The sequence below is a fragment of the Gymnoscopelus braueri genome (genome assembly GCF_963280865.1).
Source record: "Gymnoscopelus braueri genome assembly, chromosome: 4".
Classification (NCBI taxonomy): Eukaryota; Metazoa; Chordata; class Actinopteri; order Myctophiformes; family Myctophidae; genus Gymnoscopelus; species Gymnoscopelus braueri.
Window position 1 is genome coordinate 51,516,321 of NC_137605.1, and position 20,217 is coordinate 51,536,537.

The window sequence follows — 20,217 nt, forward strand, 5'->3', positions numbered from 1 at the left end:
AATGTGGAGAAACATTGTTGAACTGTGGTCAACAACTTGACCACAGGATATTATTTAGAGAAAATCCTGTTTAAAGGAAATACTATCAGACCTGATGAAGAAGACCCACTTCGGTTGAAACGTTGTCAAGCTTAATACATTAAGACAGAGAACGCATCTATGTCATTTTTGATTTCTTTGGCTATTAAAAAATAGCAGATCTACAAGCTCATATGAGCTTGTAGATCTGCAATTTTTTGAAAAAGAATCGTGAAAATGTGTGCAAATCATTTAATATAATTTATAATAAAGTTTGAGAACCACTCATATTGTATTATAGCAACATAAGATTTCTTTCAAAAAAACTGTTGAAAAATGTTAAACTATATATATATAGTATACAGTATATATATATATATATATTCAAAGATTTGCACAAATTTCCAAAAAAAGTTTAAATACTGGTTATAGCTAAAGTATCTAAAATGGCACAGTATGTGTTCCCGGATTGAATGGGTTAACACATTTTCTACTGGGAGCTAAGAAGACAGTGTGCGGACTGACTTCCCTTCCTTCTCAAAAGGAAATACCATCACATCATCACACAATCCATATCATCACATCAACTGAACTCCATTGGCTCCCAGTTACTTTCCGCACTGAGTACAAAACACTGACGTTGGCCTACAAAGCAACCTAAGGTATATGGCACCCCCGTATCTTCAAAGCCTGATCCAACCCTACAACCCCTCTCGCTCTCTCTCAGATGATCAGCTAACACAGGGAAGCTGTCAGAACCTTCCCTAAAACATCCGGGACAACAACGCTCCACGCGTCCCATAGACTCTTCTCCCTTCTGGCTCCCAAAATGTGGAACAAACTCCCCATCACAGTTAGAACTGCAAGCAAACTCACTCCCAATCTTCTGCAGTAATCTGAAGACTCTTCAGACTCCACCTCAGCCCGTAGCACTTGCCGTAGCACTTGCCGTAGCACTTGCCCTAGCCTCGACGACCTTGCAGGGCCTATGCAAAGGCTAAAATGTCATTTAGATAGCATGTTATGTAGACAGATGCCAGGTCATTGTTGACCTGGCATCCTATAGTGTGTATAGTTTCAATGTACAGATTATTGGGTTTTTTCCCCCGGATATTCTACTGTTAGACTCATGATAGGTTCTTGGTTTACTTGTGATCCTAGATTACTATTTCTATGCATTTGATGTATTATCTTGTGTTGTCCTTGCTTACTGCAAATCGCTCTGGATTAAGAGTGGCTGCTAAATGCCTAAATTGTAACTGAAGTTGTGGCACCTGACACAGCCTGCGGATGGAACAGGAAGATCTGCAGAGGTTTGTTCCTGAACTAACAAGCCACTCCATCTCTCTCTCTCTCTCTCTCTCTCTCTCTCTATCGGGACGGTGGCACGCGGCCAGAGAGAGAGCACTGTGTGGTGGTAATGGGTGTGGTAGTAAATGGTCCCTACCCGTTCCTGGCAGCGAGGTGCAGCGGGGTGCAGCCCGATATGTCCTGGTAGTTGGGATTGGCTCCTCTCTTCAGCAGCAACACCAGGCACTCCACTGACCCACAGCTGCACACACACACACACACACACACACACACACAAAATGGATCATTTTATTTTCACATGGATTAAAGCAAAAATAAAATCTCACGACAAGCTCAAGGAAATGTGGAATGGCCATGTCCTATTATGTGATTTGTGGAACAATAGTGCCACAAAATTCATCTCAATTTTTTTTCATATTTGTAACATTCTTTTATGAGTTGAACACACAGTAAACTCCTCAGTGAATGCCAATTAGTTCCACAATCCTCATAGACCTTTAATTCTTTAAAATACCACATATTTATAATATTGTTTTGAGTTGAACACACAGTAAAATCCTCACTGAACGCCAATAGACCATACTCAAATATTTGTGCAATACTGAACATAATATTGATAGTGTTTTTCGAGTTAAAAGGTTACAATAATTGTCCAAAAGGCTTAAAACCACTGAACCACTGTGGTGATATATATGAAACAGCTGGATTCTAAGAATAGACGGAATGAGTTACTTAGCAGCGATGTGTAGCAGACTTCTCTTGACCCGCCCAAAGGCGTAGTTCACGTCAAACTTGGAGTTCAGCAGCAACTCGGAAACTGACCTTGAAGGGCCAGAAAAGCACAAAGTTAATGTTACAGTATGTGATGATGTCTCATTATTATTATTACGCCAAAGTCCCACACATCCAACGCAATGCTGGGATCATTGGAGTGTTGTGTTCAGTGGTGGGACATAATGTTCTGTTGCACACTTCTGGATCCCCTCCAACCTACTGTAGCAGAGACCACACGCCACACACACTCTCTCTATTGGGATATTTTCTTGCTGAACACCGGAGTTCTGTGCTGTGTGTGCAATCAACTCAGTCAGGGTTCTTGTCTGTCTCATTATTGTGTTCTCGTATGTTCTGAGTGGCCCATCCAGATTCCTCATTAACAGTGTGCAATCAACTTTGTATAACCACACACAAAATGTTTAGTCAGGCAGTCAGTAAACACCTTTCCCAAACTGGTTTGTGACTACTTTAATCTCATATAACTGAGCAATGACCTACTGTATCACAAAGGGCACACATGCGCGAGCGCGCACACACACACACACACACACAAACACACACACACACACACACACACACACACACACACACGAGTGGACAGTGCATCAAACTCTATTTGAGGATCCCACCCTAGGGACTTTTTAAAACATGTTTAAGACCTACCTTTTTACTGTAGAGGACTCCTAGGCTCACTTGTTGTTTTGTGTGTGTGTGTGTATGTGTGTGTGTGTGTGTGTGTGTGTGTGTGTGTGTGTGTGTGTGTGTGTGTGTGTGTGTGTGTGTGTGTGTGTGTGTGTGTGTGTGTGTGTGTGTGTGTGTGTGTGTGTGTGTGTGTGTGTGTGTGTGTGTGTGTGTGTGTGTGTGCTTCCTCTTGTCTCTTTCTTTTGTCTTACTTCGGACTGCGCCGCCCCGGGCTTGTGTAATAACTGGATTAATCCCGAGCCTTTGAACACATGAACCTATATGTGCATAATCCTAACAGGAAGTGGCACCATCATGCATAATCTGCCCCTTCTCGTACCGATCAGGCCATGATGGCCATCATGACGACGGGGCTTTTCACGGTTGGTCTGGTCTCAGTCTTACCTGTGCTGGTCAGCCATCACCATTGGCATCAGAGTGTAGACAGCAGTTTCATTATCTGAAGTGGGAGAGAATTGGGAGTGAGTGAAAAGGCCCACACTTTAAAAATATGGTTTTAACATTAAAGCTGCACTGATGTAACTTTCCTGTTCAAACCTGGATTTGAACCTGCGCACCTGCTGACATTTTAACCACTGAATATAACAGTGTTGATTTTGTCGACTAAAACTACGACGAAAAATGCTCATCGGCTACCTTTTTTCACTGACGAAGACTAAATAAAAACTAAATAAAAACTAAGCTACGATGACTAAAACTAAGACTAAATATATTGACAATTTCGTCAACGAATACAAACTCATTTTATGTTTGGTTGCGCTTGTGTGTTGCGCTCTGAAAATAGCTGATCTACAAGCTCACAACTTTGTGAGCTTGTAGATCGGCTATTTTCAGCATGCAACCAAGTGTAAAATCAGCCATTAAGACGCCATCAAGCCCCGCCACAATACATTTTAGTCGACTAAATCAACTGCAGATTTAAACTACATTTCAGATGACTAAGATATGACTAACACTAAATGGAATTGTATTCAAAAGACTATGGCAGAGACAGGATGGATCGTGTCAAAGGTCATGTGAAACCAGAGACTCACAGGATCGAAATGTCATAATAATAGAAGAGCAGGGAGACCAAAAAACTACTTCATTTGTCTCATTGATATTGTATAATAACATACTAGCATACAGACTGGACAACACAATAACATTTCATTTAACCCTTTAAGACCTGGAACGCATCTGTGTCATTTTTTGATTTGAGCTAAAAAAGCATTATTTTACACTTTAGCTATTAAAAAATAGCAAAAAAATAGCAAATAGATATACAAGCTCATAGCGCGGCACCGAGTGCCGCGCTATGAGCTTGTAGATCTGCTATTTTTTATGTTTTATGTTTATGTTTATTTATTTGGCCAAAATACATATAATTTTGGAGGTCCTTGACATGAAAAAGATTGAGCATCACTGATATAGAAACATACCTTTTTCAGAAAACTGTATAGGGATTTTAGGAGACATGTAGAATAAAGAAAAGTTACATAATACAGCTTTTTAACCAATTTAATTCCTATAACTAACTAGCTTGTCGGGCTTGGACATATCAAGACTATCATATATGTGTTTTATCGATTCTGACATAAAGTCAGACTGGATAAAATACATCTATGAAAGTCTCTTGATCCATGGCTAGAGCTTGGATTGGTGAACAGTGGAATAATAGTACAGTTGTACATCATAGGCAGTGGTGGAAGAAGTACTCAGATATTGTACTTAAGTAAAAGTAGCAATACCACAATGTAGAAATACTCTGTTACAAGTAAAAGACCTGTGTTCAAAATGTTACTTGAGTAGAAGTACAAAAGTACTCAAAATCAAAGCATCAAAATATACTTAAAGTACCAAAAGTAAAAGTAAAAAAAAAAAAAATAGGGCTTAAGTGGTTAATGTATGTTTTATAATATAATAATTTATACCTGCAAAGTAACAAAAGTTTTTTTTTAATTGTAGTGGAGTAATAAAAGAACAATATTTGCCTCTGAGATCTAGTGGAGTAGAAGTAAAAGTAAAAAATACCTCAAAACTGTACTTAAGTACAGCACTTGAGTAAATGTACTTAGTTACTTTACACCACTGAGTGATCATAGGTAGGACACTGTCATTTCTGCCTTCCTATAGAAGAAGAGTAATGGTGCTCAAATAACAGCACACTGTACAACAGTAGTGATATAAATAGCATGAATGATGATGCACCTTTCCATGGCATGGGGGTTAAAAAATGAGAGATCTACAATCAACGCATTGCAACGCATTGCAAGCTACACCGTCGTACGTGGATGATGGGATGCTTGCTAGCTTGTAGATCTGTATTCCTATTTCACATCATCATTGACTTATGGAACTGCTGTCCTGTAGCTCTGGTCCACAGCGTTAGAAGGAGTTCTCCTTTAACGCTATGTTACTGTTAAGCCGTTGCCCGCACACCCCCGGGAGCGCAGCCTCTCGTCTTTAGTAAAAGATAAAAAATACACTTTCGCTGCTCATCAAAACAAATACGGTTTTAAGATGTCGAAAGCCTACTTTCCTTAGTGGGGACACTCGGGGCCCCCCACCTCATGTCTAAAATACACTTTTTGGGGCCAGAAAATAAAGTATTTCACCGGATGCTGCGCCCCCTACAGATCTTGCCAATAGAAAAATTCCATAGATCAAATCTGTAGGGGGCGCAGTGGATAAACTAAAAATAACGTCCGTCTGGTGGACATATTTTATTTTATGCCCCCAAAAAGTGTATTACATAGAGGAGGTGGGGTCCTGAGAGGCTTCCCACCCTAGAGAATAGACTTTCAACAACAAAAAACAGCCTTTGTTTCGGTGAGTAGCGAAATATATTTGTTTATTTTTACTAAAGACGGAGACCTCGCACGGCAGTGTAATGTTGTGTCTATGAGCAGAGCAGAGCAGCTGGCAGAGCGTTAGAGACCAGAGCTACTGTCTACTGTATATTACTGTATGTACCTTCGGGGAGTTCCACGGTCCTGGCGCGGCGCAGGGAGCGGGTCAGGCGGCTGAGTTGTACGTTGAGCTGCTCCATCGCCCGTTCCATCATAGGCGTACCAATCTACCGGGGAAAAGGGGGGCCACAGCCCGGTGTACACCACACCTATGGAGGGTCACAGCCCTCGATCGATGGTGGATCTGGATGATGATGACTGGTGTGTGTGGGGGGGGTCTATTTGTCTTGTTCCTCCTGGGCTTCGTCCATCACCTGGCTGGTGGTGATTCCTCTTCTTCTTCTCAGCCTGAGACTGAGAGAGTCATGATTTATTTTCCTGTCTGTCTGTCTGTCTGCCTGTCTGTCTGTCTGTCTCTCTCCCTATTAGTCTATCATATTCCTGCTGCTGTAGCTGTAAATGTCCTCGTTCTTCCTGTTTTCGTGACGTCAAAGCCAAGGGCAGTGCCACGTGGGTAATGTAGTTTTATTGTTTTTGAGCTGCCCTCCTGTGGTCCTCGTGTGTGTGTGTGTGTGTGTGTGTGTGTGTGTGTGTGTGTGTGTGTGTGTGTGTGTGTGTGTGTGTGCGCACGCGCGTGCGTGCGTGTGAGTGTGCACGTGTACAGTCTAACATTTCAGCCGGAAAGTAAAGGAAGGGCTTTGATAACTTCCGTGTTTTTGCTCATATTACTCATACTGTTGTTCCACCGCCACGCCTTCTCCTCACAATGATTTAGTTCAAGATAATCTGCGCAGTGCAATCACTGTAGTATCCTATACATGGTATGTATCCTGGCTGGATGATTGATTGATTGATTGATTGATTGATTGATTGATTGATTGATTGATTGATTGATTGATTGATTGATTGATTGATTGATTGATTGTCTGTCTTTCTGTCTGTATATAAAACTAAAACTAAAACTAACTAATATAAAACTAACATATTATATATATATATAACATATTATATATATATATATATATATATATATATATATATATATATATATATATATATATATATATATATATATATATATATATATATATATATATATATATATATATATATATATATATATATATATATATTGCACACACTATAATGTAAAACACTGATCTAGGCAAAAGAGAACTGGTTAACTCGTGGTGGTACAATAACAATACATACTATAGGTCCATGGATGGATAGATATGTGGAAGAGTTTGAAATATAGCCTCAAGAGGGCACTCTACCTCTAAAAATGTATTGCTTGTCATCATGGATAATGTACTCATGCTCATTCTACAAGCAACAGGCTCTATGCACAGCATCCATAGTGAACCTCTTCCTTACTTCCTTCACAGCTGTTACCCAATGATACACATTTTCAGCTCTGTTCCATTCTGGTCAAACAGAGTCAGGGTGCTGGTATTGTGCATGATGGCTCACTGGAAACACACTGCTACAACAGTGGGTCTCAAAAGTGTGGTCCATATAAAAGTGTGGTCCATGCACCAAGTCAACCCATAAAGTTCCATTTGGTTCCATTTGTACACTCTCAGAGTTATGGGGGGGTCCTTGAAATTAAAAAGTTTGAGAACCACTGTGCTACACTAAATGGAACAGAGCCTTCATTAGTATAATTGGAAAGACCTGTGAAGGAAGTAAGGTCAGGAAGAGGCCCAATTTCCGTCCAATATGGCTTCTGTGCATATAGGGAACCATTTATGATCTGATGTCCCAGCCAGGTGTTCAGCAGTAATAGCGAGTGCTCTTCTACATGGTTGTTCAAGTTTAATTGAATGTGTTGCAACAGTGAAATCACAATACACCATTTAAAATGGATAAGACACTAAACAGCAGGTGAGCAGCAGGACAAAGACATTTTCACAACAAACAATTTGTATATAATAATAAAAAGAACACATTGTTAAATCCCACATAATAAGTGAAAGGAAATGTGAAAGACAATCTTCACGAACAGTGATTTTCTTTTCTGTGAGCATTATTAGTGACAAGGTTCTACAGGCCTATTCAAAACTGGAATTTCAAAATATGATGTTCACTTTAACACACTATCACAAAAAAAAAAAAGTGAACAGGTTGATGAATGTTACATTACCGGAAACAAACCGTCTCTGTCGGGTGGAGAAACCTCATATGTCCAAAACTGTTACTTTTCAGGATTCAAATTTAAAAATAGCAAAAGTAGCAAAACGTGTCGCTTCGAGCTTGTAGATCTGCTACTTTTGATGCTTTTGTGTGACGCTGTTGTATGATCAAGTAGGGCATAAATTTACGGGACAAAAACACAAAAAGTTAAAATATGGAGATAAGAGGTTTCTGCCCGATAACAATGAAATACAACTTTTATCTCAAGCTAATGATGGTGATAAGTTATTTTTTTTCCTTCTGCTTCTGGTCAGACTGAATTAAATACATGCATTTCCTTTTGGAAAATGTAGACTGTGTGATATTTGCCATTTGCCATGTGTGATATTTATGTTTTGAGTTAATCAAGTTAATCAAAAATGGATGTTAACCACATCCCTGGCGTCCCTATCTTTCCAAGATTTTTAAAACACGTCGTCGTTAGCTTGTAAATTGGTTATTTTGGCTATGTGTCGTACGATGAAGAATATAGGCCTGATTCAGGTCCAGTGGTGTGTTCTACTGTGTTACGCTATATACGTGCAGATTTCTTTCTTTTTAAAGCGTAGCCCTCTACTAAACATTTCATCCATTGACCATGCGCGAGCGTAACCACGACCACACGCATGTCGAGCGTATCGTATGCCCTCTGAAAAAAACTAGAACACACCACTGTTCAGGTCTATATATAGGTTACTTCATCTTACATCAGGCCGCCTGAAGTGGTTACATTTTTTTTTTTTTTTTACAAACGTAACCCTGGTGTTTTCTATCTAGGATTACAAGACTGCGGAGGGTCAAAGTTTTTCCTTGTAATGTTGTCAGTTGATCTGGTTTCACTCTTTCACATCTTCATCCACGTCCACTGCTGATATCATGGGAATTTTCCGGGAATTTGAGGGGAAAGAAGACTCGTCTTCTTCAAAAACATCATCCTCCATACCTTCCGCTATGGGCTTCATCATTGAGGCCTTCATGCTTGGGGACTTTTCTAGAAAGGAGAAAGACAACACGTGGTGCTCTAAACCACTCTCTGAAAGCCAGTAAACATTCATGGATGTACAGAAAATATTGCACCTTTCAGGTTCAAAGACAGAGGAAAAGTCAGCAGGTCAGAAAGTAGAACACAAACATACAGTACCAAACAGTCCAAACTTCAACATGTTATTATTACCAGTGGTGGACAAAGCATTCAACCCCAAGTACTTGAGTCAAAGGATACATACTCCTGGTCAAATATTACTCCATTACAACAAGTGAAAGTTGCTTAGTCAAATTTGTACCTGGGTTTAAGTACTGGAGTACTTGCTTAAAGAATACTTGAGTGAATACTCAAGTATTTTTAATAGTGCAAATACTCAAGTGAAGCCTAGTCCACACCAATGATTCGCAACGCAACTAGCTTCAACTGCAACTACTTGCAACCATTAACCCCAAATGCTACCGGTCTGCAACTGGTCATAGTCCAGACCGCTGCCATTTCTTGCAACTGGTTACAAGTTGCAACTAGTTACATAGATGTGTAGTTACCTCCCAAGGTCCCCCCTCCTGTAAGAATGAATGAACCATTGTAAAGCGCTTTCAGCACTTGGAAAAGCGCTATAAAAATGCAATTCATTATTATTATTATTATTATTATTATTATTATTATTATTATTATAGATGTGGACTGGGCTTTAAGGACAGATACTCAAGTAAATGTACTTTGTTACTGTCCACCACTGGTTATTACAATGGTATGTGAAAGACACTAAAGTAGACACAGTCACACGTTGATTCCAGTGTGCATTCTATGTGATTACGGAGGGGTGTGTAGACGTGAGAAAACAAATACTATGGTTGAAGGAAAAACAATGCTCCCTGAATGCTTATCCTGGTTCCAGATATGCAATTTTCACTGATAGCTTCTGCATTTTTTCTCTCCAACAAAACGCACCGTAGCGTGAACAACCCAGACAGCCACTTTACCAGACATAAATTGGAGGCAGTAATCTGGACTAAGAGGCATCTTCAACAGCAATACTCTACTGAAAGTGGTTTTGATCAATATATGTATGGTAAAAGCAGTCCAAATATTTCACTTTAAAGTTTCTAATTTAAATGCACTGTGACATGGAGCTCTGAACTACTGTATACAGTAGATAGAGAGCACGCTTTGAATGAGTGCTGCATCCACAGCCATAATAATACATGTTAATGTTAAAATAGCACACCAGGTTACAGGAGAAGCACTCATTTTTAGAGCAGGGAGAAGAGAGAGAGAGTTTTCAGAGGGTTAAATGCTAGTCTACATTGAGCTGGTTTGAAAGGTTTGAAGGTTGCATACAGTAGTGAGGGGGAGGCGGTGGGGAAGGGTCAATTCTATGGGGATAATGTGGGGGTGGGGGGGTATGGAGGAGTGTTGGGATGTGAGGTGAGGTAGGTAGGAGTGAGATAAAATAAATGGTCTTACACCCCTGTCAGGGAATGGCTCAATCTGAGTGAGCTGTGAGCTGAGTCATGGCTGGAGGAGGGATAATAGGAGGAACAGCGTCAGTGAAAAGGCTTTGATGACACAAACTACGAAACAAAACCAATAATGTACCCTGTGTTAGGAAACAACTCATGTTGCTTCCTTGGACTTTAGATGAGGTCTGAAGAGGGGTGCAACAGTTAAAGCAGCACTACAGTATACGTAACGTTCGTCTTCTACCCCGTCTTGAACCTGGTTTCCTGCTTAAAGGACGACGTCACCCATTTTCAACCTATCTTCATATGCTGTAATTTGTCCACTCCTCACTAATGCTCATTATAATATGGTTCCATTTTTGTCTAATACTCTACTCGGTCTGTGTCTCAGAGGAGGGCTGTGGACAGTTCAGAAACCCGCCTACCAGTGACATCATCGATGGGGAATCCAAGCTAATAGAAACTGCAGGCTTTCTAGTCCTGGAAAATTAGCATGATATTGTGCTTTGCATATACTTTGCATGATATTCAACGTTGCATGATATTTGCATGATATTTGATACTTTGCATGGTATTCCATATGCTAGGAGCCACATTTTGTTTCCAGACAGGGCTGTGGATTTCTGAGGTAATGTAATTTAGTGGCAGGGTTATCGCACACTGGAGAGAGCAGGAATCGATGGGCAAACAGGGGAATGATTTTAATGTACTGTACATCTGTATAAGTATGCCCCGTGATTGTAAAGGAAGGTTGTGATGGGGGGGTTGAATTATTTTCATGTTTTTTAGGTAAAGACACTGAGAAATTACCTGGGGCATGTTGTGAAATGAAATATACAAATCAATCGTCATCAGGTTAGAATAACGCATGAAAACTAAATGTTAATGACACAAAAGCTGGGCAGCTAAGTCAGCATGTATAGGAAGACTTTTCTAGGTAATAACCTCATCTTAAACCGCGTTTACACCTTATATACTGTATGCATCTGTAAATGTATTCAGACATTGTACACAAAAGCTTGGATGGGTGTTGGATTTAATTCGGAGGAACAGGAACATGATGAGGCGAACTCCTGAATGGGACATTTCTAATATTAACTAGAAATTGCTTTTTGAAAAGGTCAGGCTGCAATTCTCATGACAGTAGGAATAGAACGGATGAGCAGCTATTTCACAAAGTAGCACTGCTGCTTGGGTTTGGCCCACTAATCGAGGTCATACAGAATCCTTATTGTTGATTTAACTTTAGGTCGTCTGAGAGTGTACGAATGGAACCAAACGTACCCCCACACTCTCAGAGCAAATTAATTATTGATTACTGTGTAGTGTAGCAGAATGGCCACGGGAGGGTTTCATCTTTCCTAGATCAGTGCTTGGAGACAGGCTTTACATACACTCAAACTGCTACAGTTTATCGTCTCTGTCGGGTGAATATGTCCAAAATTGCTTTTCAGGATTCAAATTAAAAAATATCAAAAATAGCAGATCTACAAGCTCGAAACGCGTCGCTTCGCGCCGCGTTTCCAGCTTGCAGATCTGCTATTTTTGATACTTTTGTGTGACGCTGTAGTATAATGAACTAGTCTAGGGCGTTAATTTACGAAAAAACACAAAAAGTTAAAATATGAGGTGCTCGGGTGGCGCAGTGGTAAAGTCCCTGCCCACCACCACAGGGGTTGTGGGTTCGAATCCACAGTGGAGCATCCGGCTTTGTCCGGCGTCTACACGAACACAATTGGCCCGCGCGTGTTCAGGGGAGGGAAGCTCGGCGGTGAGGGTGATATTGGTCACCGCACGTACTCCTACGGGCTGGGGGCGGCACCTGTCAGTGAGGAGTGTTGAGCGGTAGGAGTAGGAGGAAGGCTCTACGTCCTCCCGGTGGGGCCTCCTCACTGGCAGGTGAGTCAGTAGGATACAACAGCATGTGACAACACAGAAATGTGTGTGTGGAGGAATTAATTGGCATAACGACTAAATTGGGGAGAAAAAGGGGGTACAAATAATTGGCTACTTTAAATAAAATTAAAACATTTTTAAAAAGAGGTTTCTACCCGACAGCAACTATGTATGTATGCTGCAGCACTAGCGCTTACTACAACAACGTGTCGGCCCCGCCGATGACGACGGGCAGCTACTTACGGAGCGAGGAGCCGGTCGAGCCTCCGCGCAGGATCTGGCTCAGGACCTCATCAGTGTCGCTGGTGCTCCCCATGCTGTTTCTCATCTGCATCATGGACAGCTGGGAGCACAGGCTGGGCTGGCGGTCCATCTTCTTCACCGCCTGCGTTTTTTGATTCATTGATTCATTGATTGAATACTTAATTAGTCAGAAATGTAAACAGCATGTGGTACAGTAAGACATTAAGGCTAAAAGGATAACACAAAAAAGGTCCTGGGGACTTGTTTCCATTGTGGAAACAATGGTCATCAACAAATACAAAACACTATGTATAAAGGAGAGAAAGGAAAAACGGCGGCAGTGAATGACACCTCCTTTCTATTGGAATTTGGCTAGTGTAGCCATCATCATCATCATCATCATCATCATCATCATCAGCATCATCAGCATCAGCAGCATGAATATCATACAGTGAAAATTCTCAGTGCTCATTTAAAGCTGCACTATGTACATTTCCTGTTCTTCTTTTTCTCTAAAATTTGTATCCTGCGATTTTTGTAACCCATTTTCTTTTCACTCAGTGCCAATTTCCTAAGTGATCCTGGGCGCTACACCAGCCCTACACCAGCGCTACACCAGTCCACCACAGCCTATGGAGGTCAGGGCCGAGCTCATGCTTCCTTCATTGCATGAGAGCCAACTGACCTTCTTGTCACTTGACAGGGGGGAGTTTCCCCGGTAGGACGTAGCGCGTGGAAGGAACACGTTATTCCAACCAGTTCCCTTCCCCTCCATCAGGCGCCCCGGCTGTCATGGGGGAGGCAGTATAGCGACCAGGATTACTACATGTTTTTGTGAGGGTATTAACTACCCTAGGAGACACAGGGAGAACATGCAAACTCCACACAGAGTAGGCCCTTTCGCCAACCCCTATGGGCGTAAATTTCCTCTTCTACCCCAGATTTGAACCCGATTACCTGTGCAAATGCTGAATTGTTTAACCAATAGAGCCTGCCTTCTTGCTCAGGGGATAAATTGAATCTTGACCATCAAGTCTAGGTGAGACGTGACCTAAATGTCTCAAGCAGGGAGACAAAATACAACCACACCAATTGTGTAAGTTATATTGTATTAACATACTTTACCATACAGATTGGACAACATTACATTTTATTCATAAAAAAACTAAAGTTACATAGTGTTGCTTTAACTCTGGGATTTGTGAATTGACAGAAATGGACCTATTAAGGTTGGTTTTTAGGGGTCCATTTATGGGTGCATTTTTACATAATCATCATCAATCATCGTTAGCATCATTAGCATCATTATGCTCATCTTGACAGTAATCCTTGATCAGTTTAGACAGATTTCGTTTTCTTCATGCTGTACCAATTTTGTTCATGTCCTTCATTTTCTAATGGCCAGATGCTCTCAGGGTAGAACTATTTTATATACAGGCATAATGTGTCTTTAAAGGAGTAGTTCACCCAACAAATTTCTTATTTTTCTATCATTTACTCACCCCATGATGAGTTGAATACAGGGAGAGTTTTCATCTGTATAACATTCCTTTCGGTGAATGAAGAATCCAAAAACTAAGAAAATACTTGATAAGTTTGATTTATTATAATTAAAGCTCCACTATGTAACTTTCCTATTCTACCCCGGAATTGAACCCAGGTCTCCTGCGCAAGTGCAGATAATTCTTTACCACTGAGCTACAGTAATAGAGCCTGCCTGCTTGCTCTGGGGAGTAATAGAATTTTGACCTTCAAGGTCAAAATTTATGTCAAAGCAGAAACAGGATTGTGTCAAATGTCGCGTCCAACCTAGACACAGGATCTAAATGTCTCAATAGAAGAGCAGGAAGACCAAATATAACCACCCCAATTATATAAGTTATATTGTATTAACATACTCTACCATACTCTACGACCCCCCGAAATAATCATATTTGAACAGGGGATCCCCCAACCTGACAAGCAGCACAAACTTGGAGTTGTATTGAGGCATTACATTTTGTTTGACTCGGTTCCACAGACACATTTTATGAAAATAGCAGATCTACAAGCTCACAACGCATCGCAATTTTCAAAATGATTGCCCCTTTCTTATATTATTTGACAATTTGGCCTATGTTTGACCAGTTTTTATAGCATCGTTTGTTTATTACTTTTGATGCAGTAACTGTCATCTGGGGAACCCCCAAAGTCATGTAAGGACCCCCCTGGGGATCCCGAACCACAGGTTGAGAACCACTGCTCTACCGTACAGATTGGACGAAATACAATGTTATTCACTAAAATATAATTACATAATAGAGCTTTAAGTGTGATATTCCCATTCACTCAAACACAAAGCTGAACCCACCTTGTCGCTGAGTGTGGGGTCATTGAGCGAGTACAGCTTGTTGGTGATGTCTTTGCCAATCAGATACCTGAACACCTCGTTCAGGAACGTGTCAGACTCCAGGAAGTAGGTCAGCCTCTCCCGGGACCAACACAGGAACTTGCAGTTCTCCTCTGCCATGATGGTCACCTGTCAATCAGCCGTGTGACAGTGTTGTTGTCAAGACGACAAACAGACACACAAAATCCCAAGCAAAGCAAAGCAAAAGTAACGCCTTTGCAATAAAGCAAATGTGAAAACAATACAGCCCGATCAGGCATCAATCGTAAGGGCATTTTTCTTCCAAGACAATTTTGAAAATAAACTGTCCTGTAAATGCTGGTCCTAAGATCTCTGAACTGGCTACTGTCACTTCTAGAATCCATTTTTAAGATAATTTCATTTGTTTATAAATCACATCATAGCTATGCCCCGTAATAACACATTTCTGGTATGATCTCTACACCTAGTTGATCGCTGAGATCCTCCGGCACTTAACTTTTAACAGTTCCAACTGTCAGTACTACAAGAGACATGGAGAGGCAGCTTGCTGTTTTTATGACCACAGCCTCTGGAATTCTCTGCCATGCAGTGAATCTCCAAATGGCTGAATCTGTAGATATTTTTAAAGCGAGATCTTATTAGACATATTTATTTTGCCTCGCTTATCTCAATGATTAATTTGATAGCTTTGTAATTTGTTCACCTCTGCTCTTATACTGAGTGTCTTTTAGTTTTCTGCTAATTTTTATCTCTTTTCATGTTTCCTTTTTTTAAATTATTGTCTTCTTCTTTTTATGTACTTGTTTTTATGATCTTTCTTTTTTTTGTGTAAAGCACTTTGAGTTGCATTGTATGTATGACAGGTGCTATATAAATAAAGATTATCATTATCATGATCTGATTGTTGTTTTCATGGGATCCAACCCTCCTGTTACCTGAAACTTCTCTCCTCTGTGCATCTCAGTTGATCTGAACTCTGGGGAGTCGATGAAGGCGTTGGTGTAGATGTTGTGAAGGAAATGGCCTCGGTATGACACCTTCATCCTGTAATGCAACACATTGTCAATCTTTGAATTTTAGGCCACAGACCCCCAGTTGAAACTTAAAAATAAAAAAAAATGTTATTATTCTGGGACCCCAATCTACACTGTAAAATCCTCAGTGTTAATGTAACTATGGTATGGCTCTGGCGTTCTGGCTCCGAGGTTGATCTCAGACCAGGCTCAAATGTGGATCTTGGACTTGTGACCAGCCTGTGACATGAGTTATCTATGACATCAGTCATCTATTACCTATCTATTATGTCTATGACTCAAAATCTGGGCAGAGTTTCAGCACGATCACAGCCTTGTTGACCTCCGGTATAAAATGAAAGTAAAACTTTCTTAAGTGAAGGAAAAAAAGTGGAAGTACCCCTGTGGCACAGGAGTATACGAAGGCATACAAAGTTTGGAGCTGATCGGTCCAGCAGTTTGCGACATTGGCTCCAGACAGACAGTATTTATTTTATTTTAACATGCTCATAAAGTGCTCTGTGCTCAGAGCAGCACAGAGCACTTTATAGTTTATGCAGAGAGCGAGTCTTTCTCTGACAGTTTTCCATGGCGTTTAACTCAAACATCAAACAGGAAGGTGAGGCGATGAACTCTGACTGACATATACAACGACTGAATTCAGAGACTCTGAGAGGTTTATACGTACTTTCCTTTGAGGAGAATGCTCAGCCGCTCATCCACCGAGGTCTTGTCTTCGGCCGCGTACAACTGACCTTTCTTCAGGGTCTGGATGGTGCAGAACTGTCCCGTCAGTCTCTGGAACAGGGCCTCTCGCACGTGGAGGGGTTCAAACATCCGCTTGTACACCGACCTCAGCTCCCTGTCGATCTTAATCTGACAGACAAACAGAGGACATTAACCCTGCCGTCCCTATTTTTGTGCATGTCATCGTTAGGCGTAAATTCTCAAATAGATTAGACCTATATGCTTAACCACATAGACCCTAGTGTCCCTATTGTGAGCATTTCATATAATTGCCAAACATTCTGTGAAAATAGACAAACACGAGGGGAACAAGTACAGGATCCTGGGGGACCCTCACAACGCATCGTCTATTTTCACTTATTGTTATGCCATTGTACAACAAAGTATAATTCAGGCTTAACCACCAACAAAACCTCAATACGTAATACTGTAACTAAGACTTAGTTCAAGGGTGCCCAAACCTTTCAGACAGTGACCCCCCAAAAATAATCATATTTGCCAACAGTATAAGACTGTGTGGTTGTACTAGTCAGCTCCCAGGTTTTAATGTGTATGTCTTTGTTTGTCTGTGTATATGGCAGTGCTGAAAATGAGCATCTGTGCTCAGCTAATTTCCCTGGGTAAATAAAGGATGAAAAAATGAGAGTTTTGGTGCAGCAGGACTCCTGGGGGAACCCTGGTCAACAAAGTATATGGTTTAAGACTTAAACCATATATACTTTGTTGACACTTAAACTTATAGGTGGTTGTATGGTTAAGAGATTCTTTCAGACCTTATTTTCTTACTGGAATGAATTGTTGACAGTTGTGAAGGACGTGGTGGTAACCTACTTACAAGCGCAGTGTGTTAGTAAATATATGCAAAAGAGCACTATATGGAGAGTAGATGGTACTAGGGGGGCCTATACCTCATTATGAAAAGCTTTGTTCTCATTCTGTCAGATCTAGCTCGCCCCTGTACCTACTGAGACTCCCTTGGTAACAGCCATGGATGCGGATGCCATACTGAAAGATCCGCATCTCATTCAGGTAAAGAAAACGGACCGACCCCGGGGCAGCGAGCTACTTACTTCACAGAGACAGGCATGAAAAATGAATGAAATGTAAAAATAACATCCCCCCAAACCTCCCTCAAAGGGTGAGCCTTCCAATTAATTGACACGCTTGGCTACTACTATGAATATAAAACCCGAATATACAAGCTCTGCGGGGATGAGAGCCCGTCCATGCATCCAAATATACACAGCTCACTGGGTCTGCTTTTGATTTGTACACAAGGAAGATGCGAGCTCTGTGGAATGAGAGCCTATCCACGCACATTCATTCAGATGCACAACTCACCAGTGGTGGAAAAAGTTCTAAATAGTTTAACTTTTAGTAAAAGTATCAATACTGCAATGTAGAAATACTCTGTTACAAGTAAAAGTCCGGAATTCAAAATTCACTTGGGTAAAAGTACAAAAGTATTGGTATCAAAATGAATTTAAGTACCAAAAGTAGAAAGTACTCATTATGCACAATGTCCCATTTCACAAGTTTTCAAATAATTCAAATACAATGTATAAAAAAAGAAAATAGCACATCTACAAGCTCACAATTGTGAGCTTGTAGATCAGCTATTTTCAGATGGCCGAAATGTATATACAGTAGGGCTGAAGTGGTTACTGTAGGTTTTGTAATAATAATCTAAATCTACAAAGTAACTAGTTTTCAAATAATTGTAGTGGAGTAAAAGTACTGAAAATTGGAAATACCACAGTAAAGTAATTGGAAATACCCCAGTAAAGTAATTTTACTTCAATACAGTACTTGAGTAAATGTACTTAGTTACTTTACACCACTGCAACACACTGGTCTGCTTTTGATTTGTACACGAGGAAGATACGAGCTCTGTGGATTGAGAGCCCGTCCACGCACACATGCACAACTCACTGGTCTGCGCTTGTACACGAGGAAGAAGAGGTGCAGGAAGTTTACCACCAGGAAGACCACGTTCCACACCATCACGTCCAGGTTGCATCTGTACAGCGCCGCCCAGGCGATGAACAGAGAGCATCCTGTCAAGGAGAGGGTTTGAAACAGGACTTGTATAACATGTACACAGTAAAATCCTGATTGTTGATTTAAAGGCATAGTTCACCCCCAAAATGACTTTTTTCTATCGATTAGTCACCCCATGGTGAGCCGTTCCGATAGGAGACACAAACTGTGTAGCAGTGCAAAGTTGGGCTAGGCGATGTCTGAAATCAATTTTCAATTTCAATTTTAATTCAAGCATTTAGCAGAGGCTCTTATCCAGAGCGACTTACATACAATATACAAGTGTGAGTGAGGTCAAAGTAAATGGTGTGAACCCTAGTCAACAAACAACGATGTAAATTGTACCGTAAGTGGAGCGCAAAGAAAAACTATTTAGTGCTTCAAAGAAACTAGGATACCAGGTAAACATCAAACTTAGCATTTGTCTAAAGTTTAGACGAATGCTAAACAATATGCTATCTCAATAACATTCTGAATATTTGTGTTCGAGCCAAAAAAAATCTAAATAAGAAAACATACGGAAACAAGTAACCAACATCTGCATGGTAGGTATTTTTAGACATCCATCCGTCCCAAAAATCACACCATAAACCGAACTGATGCAATGAATCGCATTGGTAATGTGTTAAACTAACACTTTATACCTAAATGTGTCATATTGGGAGTTAAATTGAACAACCTATATATGTAGACAACAGAATTGTGTATTACAATATCATATTATCTTCCAATCATTGTCAAGATTCAACTAAAGGACAATAAATGCTATTGATTCATGGGCCCAGTTCTAAAAGCTGTAGGCCTAGATACAGTATGCATGTTATTCAATGGGAAATGTATATATTCTCCTCTCTATCACTGTGCTCTTATGTCTAATCAATTATGTAGTCTCTCTTTCAAAGACAAAGATTTATTTTTAAATGATTTTTAATAGTAACAGTCCCAGTAGTCCTAATAGTAACAAGGACCTTCAAACAATGTCATTGGCCTGTTGAAGTAGGTTGAGCGGTATGGGGCTCAGTGGGCACATCAAGTGGCTTGTGATAAATTTAGCATTCCATAGTACCGGAGGGCGGCCGCTCAGATCGCTCGTCCTTTAATTCCCAATCAGTGTGGAATGCCATCAGCAGGTGGCAGAGTGGAGTGGACTGACCTGTCAACAGCAGCAGGCGCAGCAGGATCATGTGCAGGGCCACGGTGGTGGGGATGATCAGGGCCAACAGCAGGGACAGGTTGCCCAGGTGGAAGAGGATGTGGTGGGCGTCCTCCCACTCCTCGCAGGAGGTGGCGTTCATGGGCTCCAGACCCCCCACCAGGCCTCCTCCTCCTCCACCTCCTCCTCCAGGTACCGCTGACATGGCCGAGTGCAGCGGAGCCAGGGTGCTGAAGAACATGGTGGAGATGTCCGGCGGAGCAGCAGACATCCTGTGGCAGCGGTGTCACCTTCAACAGACAAGATGGAAGGACAGACGGCGTGTCTGGGTGCCTGCAAGAAGAAACAGAAACAGCTTTGCCCTCATTATTTAGCTACTTTCTTTTTTGAATTAAAGCTCATATTGTTATTGAATTGTTGTTTCAAGCCCAT

At 41.0% G+C, this 20,217-nt stretch overlaps 2 protein-coding genes across 5 annotated transcripts in view; both read right to left on the reverse strand.

Moving 5' to 3' along the window:
• Positions 1-6,158, reverse strand: part of hace1 (HECT domain and ankyrin repeat containing E3 ubiquitin protein ligase 1) — a 46,054-nt gene extending 39,896 nt beyond the window's left edge. For all 3 annotated transcript variants that reach the window (XM_080426128.1, XM_080426127.1, XM_080426126.1), the window contains exons 1-4: positions 5,764-6,158; positions 3,193-3,247; positions 2,062-2,151; positions 1,466-1,570 (exon numbers count right to left, since the gene is read on the reverse strand). In XM_080426128.1, the coding sequence (XP_080282254.1) occupies positions 1,466-1,570; positions 2,062-2,151; positions 3,193-3,247; positions 5,764-5,854 (341 nt within the window). In that variant the 5' untranslated portion in view covers positions 5,855-6,158. The remainder of the gene's footprint in view (positions 1-1,465; positions 1,571-2,061; positions 2,152-3,192; positions 3,248-5,763) is intronic.
• A 1,350-nt stretch (positions 6,159-7,508) lies between these two features.
• popdc1 (popeye domain cAMP effector 1) overlaps positions 7,509-20,217 on the reverse strand; it is a 13,864-nt gene continuing 1,155 nt past the window's right edge. The window contains exons 2-9 of one of the 2 annotated variants that reach the window (XM_080427721.1): positions 19,786-20,118; positions 18,525-18,649; positions 16,534-16,721; positions 15,768-15,876; positions 14,812-14,979; positions 12,462-12,603; positions 10,327-10,377; positions 8,731-8,865 (exon numbers count right to left, since the gene is read on the reverse strand). In XM_080427721.1, coding sequence (XP_080283847.1) covers positions 10,346-10,377; positions 12,462-12,603; positions 14,812-14,979; positions 15,768-15,876; positions 16,534-16,721; positions 18,525-18,649; positions 19,786-20,056 — 1,035 coding nt within the window. In that variant the 5' untranslated portion in view covers positions 20,057-20,118 and the 3' untranslated portion in view covers positions 8,731-8,865; positions 10,327-10,345. Of the gene's footprint in view, positions 8,866-10,326; positions 10,378-12,461; positions 12,604-14,811; positions 14,980-15,767; positions 15,877-16,533; positions 16,722-18,524; positions 18,650-19,785; positions 20,119-20,217 lie in introns of both variants that reach the window. The other variant, XM_080427720.1, reaches the window with a different exon arrangement.